This window comes from Engraulis encrasicolus, chromosome 3 (assembly GCF_034702125.1).
Source record: "Engraulis encrasicolus isolate BLACKSEA-1 chromosome 3, IST_EnEncr_1.0, whole genome shotgun sequence".
Taxonomy (NCBI): domain Eukaryota; kingdom Metazoa; phylum Chordata; class Actinopteri; order Clupeiformes; family Engraulidae; genus Engraulis; species Engraulis encrasicolus.
Window position 1 is genome coordinate 58,323,030 of NC_085859.1, and position 5,000 is coordinate 58,328,029.

The window sequence follows — 5,000 nt, forward strand, 5'->3', positions numbered from 1 at the left end:
ATGAATACATGAACATACAGTACAACTGCATGTAGGCCTACATGCAAGCATACATTTCTGAAGACTATTCCATCCATACTGCCGGAGTGTCTCTTTAACTCTAGAAAACATGACTCTGTGTGGTGTGTTGAGCTGTTTTATGTCTGTTGAAGATGTCTGATGAATGAATACATGTAAACACACTATTCACAGCTGGCTAAAACGTAAGCATGGAAATTGTGTGACCATTACAGTCTTGCACACTCTTAAACACTAGCTGAAAATCATGGCTCTATGCAGAGTCTTTGATTGCTTTATGTCGGTCAGAGGTGCAGACACGTCCATCTCAGAAAAAATGATTACTGTATGCATACAGTCATTTTGCAACAAATGCAGTTGTTTTAATGCTAGCCGAAAAACATGGCTGTGTGTGGTGCGCTTGGTGGCTTTTTGTCTGTCAAAGGCATTAAAGTAAGTCCACATGCCGTCTGTTTTTATTTAATATGCTGACCAGGGGACTCGGGACAGAGAGGCATTATCAGAGGCAAAATGACGCCCTTTTGTCAAAACACACAAAACCTGTTATTGTACTCCCCAGGATAGTCTCTCCGCTTCTCCATCTCTCTCTCTCTCTCTCTCTCTCTCTCTCTCTCTCTCTCTCTCTCTCTCTCTCTCTCTCTCTGACTCTCTGCAGGATGGTGCTCTTACAATCTCCCTTTGACCGGTCTGGGGCCTTTTGTCATGCTTGCTTTGGTCATTACATCACAATTATGAAGCTGTGTTCATACAAGAGAAATGGGGAAAAAGGAGGGAGGAAAATAAAGAGATAAAATGTAGGTCAGTGACAATGTGCTGGGGGCAGTTTGTCTCCTTCCAAGCCCTGCGAGTTGAGTCCAAGGCCTTCTCCTCCTCTCCTCTCCTCCTTTCCACTCCTCTCCCCTGCTCGCATCTACGCCCCTCTCCTCTCCTCCCTTCTCCTCTCCTCACCTTTCAACCCCTTTCCTCTCCTTTCCTCTACTCTCCTTCTTTCCTCCCCTCTGCTCTCCTCTTTTCCTTTCATCTCCCCTCCTCCTCTCCTCTTCCTTTCTCCTTATTATTTCCTAACCTTTCTTCTCCTCCTCTCCTCTCTCCTTTCCTCCCCTCTCCGCTCCTCCTTTCCTCTCCTCTCTGCCCCTCTCCTCTCCCCTCCTCCTTATCTCTCCCCTCCTCTCCTCCTCTTCTCTTCTCCCCTCCCCTGCTCTGATCTCATCTCTTATCCTCTTCCCCTTTCCTCCCCTTTCCTTTCCTTTCCTCTCCTCTCCTCTCCAACCCCTGTCACCGCACAGACACATTTACTGTACAGTAGCCTGCCTCTGCCAAAGGGAATAGGGGGAAGAAACACTTGCGTTGTTATCAGAGTTTAAGTCAATACAAAATCAACATGTAAAACTTCTGTAAAAAATGATGTGTTTTATGTGTCCTATTTGATCATCACGCCAAAACTGCTGGCCCAGTAGGTAGCGTACATAAAATGGAAATGTGCATAAAGTTGCTACTGTACATACAGATGGTTTTTTTTTTGTTTTTTTTTAAATAGAGGGCGATTCAGGAGGTAAATTATATACTTGTGAGATATTGAAGATAATGCCATTGTATTGAGATCTTGTCAATGACAGTGAGCCAGGTCGAGACTGGAGGAAACACTGAGGAGGGATATTGAGAAGTGCTCAGACTGAAATGTCCTTGAGCATCACACTGAACCCTGTCCTGTTCCCTGGCCTGCAGAGCAGTGTGAGTTGGTGAATGTAAGGTAGCCTAGTGTTTTCCTGTTGAATGCTGTGGTTCGCGCACTCTGCTTACCCTCTGACAGCTCTACAGTCCTGTTGTTCTATTTGGGAGGGCATATCTACAAGGCTTGTTGTGTTACTAATGTGTAATAACGTGTAATAAACATGTAATAGACATACACCCAGGGGGGACATTACAGCATCCCCAACTAAAAATGCACATTAGTAAATTAAAATATATATCGAAATTAATGTTATATTTTACCAGTGACCTTAACCAAGGAATGCAGTCGTAGCTACAGAAGGTTAGCAGTAGAGTTTTTTTTTCTTCAAGCTGCAATATACAGCACGTGGGGGGGGTGAACGCGGCACAGGCTGCTGACATCCTTGTCCCGCCTCTCCACCTCGGCATTCGATTCAGCCTATCACTAGCGCACTGAGCTTGACTGACATGTTGGCTGACCAATTCCTGTTCTGAGTTTTTCTCAGGCTGGCAGACGAACTCCCATTTTTTTCTGTGATCCCAACCAAAACCATTCAATGTAGGTTACAGTAGATGCATGGGAATAATTTTGGAGATTTTGTAGAAATGATAAATTCTAGGCCATTGTGTTTACCCATTAGGTGTCCAATGCACAGGGTTACAAGAGGAATGGAAGACATGGAACCAATACAATGACAATTCTCATTGGCACATCTAGTAACTGTTGGCCTGAAAATCTCCGAATGTCACCAACCTTATCCTTATCAATCTCCCTCATGAAAATTGTATTCATTTGTATGCTATAGGCGATTTTGAAAACATCAGGGATGCAGGCCTTATAAATAACCAGAAAGGTCAGTCCACATGAGACACATTTGACAAAAAATAATTGAAGCCTCTTTAGTGCTGGATGTAGCCTAGGTCTACCACTCACGCCAAGTTGTGTGTCTGTTATGACAACCTTGAAATACATTGAAGGCATGACTGTCACTTAATAGGCTACATCACATAGACTAATTTAGATTTAAAAATCACATAGTTTGATATCCCTTCATATCCCTTTCGATATTAAATGAAAACGTTGTTTTCGAATGTCTCTGAATATCTCCTTCTCAATGCTGCTGGGTCTCGTCAGAAGTGAAAATATATTGGTGACAATGAGATGCAGTCGTCTGTGTGCCGTCGTGTGTAAGCACGGAGGAGCGTAGGCTACAAGTTGTGGCGAATGAAGACGCCAGGAATGGGGCGGAGCGGAAAGTCGACAGTCCAATCCCATGCTCCGCAAGCTTCCCTATGCACTCTCCCCTCCGCTGGCGGAAACAGTGAAAACCTCGGTTGACTATGCGAGCGCAGATGTCATGTGAAAACCCGCATGCTTGCTCGCCTAACCGCACAACCCAACCGTCCGACCAGCACACAGACCCGCACGTCGCTGAATAGTGTGTTCGAAGCAACCTCCACCCTCTGGAATGCTTTTGCACAGACATCAAGATCTTTAACGGCCACCTCATCTAAACTTTTTTGACGAGGATCTTGTTTTTACCATTCTTTATGTTTGTTTCTTCATGACTGCTGCGTCCGGGAGCGCGTCTGCATCACTACCATGCGAGGTAGGAATACAAGTGTTCATGACAGCTGATTAAAATATTGAATAATTGAAAGAGATGGCCATCGGGGTAACTAACTACCCTCCACGGTGCCCTCTCCGTGTGCTCGCCCCAGTCATCGTGTGTTCATGTTCACTGAGGCGCATGGCTGTATAGATAGCTTGTTATTTCATTTCGTCATACAAACCACACATACATTTGTAAGCCACATTAAACTTGTGAAGAATGGATGCACACGTAGTGCCACCATTGTATCATGCTCTCCTTTGCAAACGACATGCACCGTTCTATTAGTAGCCTGACTCAACTCGCGGTTATTATGTCAGACGTTAGTGTCGACAAACCTTATGCAACTTAAAGTGAACATACCCGTTGACTGGTCCGATGGCTGTATTTATTATATGTCGTAACGAGGCTATTGTTGGGTTGTGGTATACTAGTCTGTTAATTTCTGTGCCACATGGCAATCCCACCTGAAGGCAGCAACTGATTTTCCATCATATTTATGGGCGGTAGAGCACGTTAGGGGAATGTGGAGTTCTCGTCACAGTGCCTTATTGTTGGATGGTGGTGGTTTGTTTTCAAATGCGGAGTGTCGTCTCTTTGAAATTTTGATCCAAATTGATTTTTTTAAAAGGAGAAAAAACTCGCTCAGAGTGAAATGTTTTTGGTCCAGTGTGTCCCTGTGTGTCATGCGTTCTACTGACCCATTTCTATCAGTCAGGCGCCGCTCCGTGCTGGAAGCGCCGAAGTGCAACCCCAATAACCCGGGTTCAACCACGGTGCACCAAGGTCGCCATACCTCATTTCTCTATGTTTAAAAAAACAAGCAAAGCCATACATACATTTCGTCGTGTATATATAAACAATCAGGTTCACACAAGGGGGATAAACTGCATTAACCAGAAGCAGGTTCAGGCTATTTGTCCTGCACTTAATTGCGCATTTGTTCAATGCATCCAATGCCATCATATTGCCTCGTTTACATTGGAGGCTAAACGCTAAATTGCCAATCTATTGTCAGAAGATATTGTTATAATGCATAGGCCTACATGTCTAGACAATGTTTAGCCATTCCAGAAACTTCAGAAGAGATCATAGAAAACTACCGTTTCATTCCCCAGTTCCATTTGCCAGAAAAGCAAAGGGCTAGCTTGATGGTTCATCGTTAAAAAATATTTGCCATGTAGGCTACTACAATGTATAATGTAGGCTATGTAGCCTATCTATCTAGTTTGCTTAATTCTTTCCCCGAGCATAGCATATTGAGAACAGCTTCGTATAGGCATATATTTAAGCGCCAATGCAACTTTAGGTTTACGGTTTCCTTTATCCCTTTCTCCTTTTTCTTGGCTATGTGACATTACAGCATATTGCCTACTGTCAAGGGATGACTTCTGCTGTAGCTTGCTTGTAATGAATAGGCTGATTTATTGTGTTCAGTTAATCCTCCAGACTGCATTTGTGTTGCTGTGTGAATTTTTTTTATTTGAAATATTGCCAGCATATTATGTGCCATTGTTATTTTTTATTTTAAATATAGGCTGACGTGGGGAAACGGAGCCCCCTTCCAAAAATGCAGCTTTATCATTTTTTTATTATTATTGCAATTGATTCTAATCCACTGTCACCGACTGGAATAAATACATAGTAGACAGGCTATAA

At 43.5% G+C, this 5,000-nt stretch overlaps 1 protein-coding gene across 1 annotated transcript in view; it reads left to right on the top strand.

Annotated features, from left to right (window-relative positions):
* The first annotated feature begins 3,276 nt into the window (after positions 1–3,276).
* Positions 3,277–5,000, top strand: part of rorb (RAR-related orphan receptor B) — a 38,421-nt gene continuing 36,697 nt past the window's right edge. Inside the window, exon 1 of the mRNA XM_063194606.1 lies at positions 3,277–3,338. Within this exon, the coding sequence (XP_063050676.1) occupies positions 3,332–3,338 (7 nt within the window). The 5' untranslated portion in view covers positions 3,277–3,331. The remainder of the gene's footprint in view (positions 3,339–5,000) is intronic.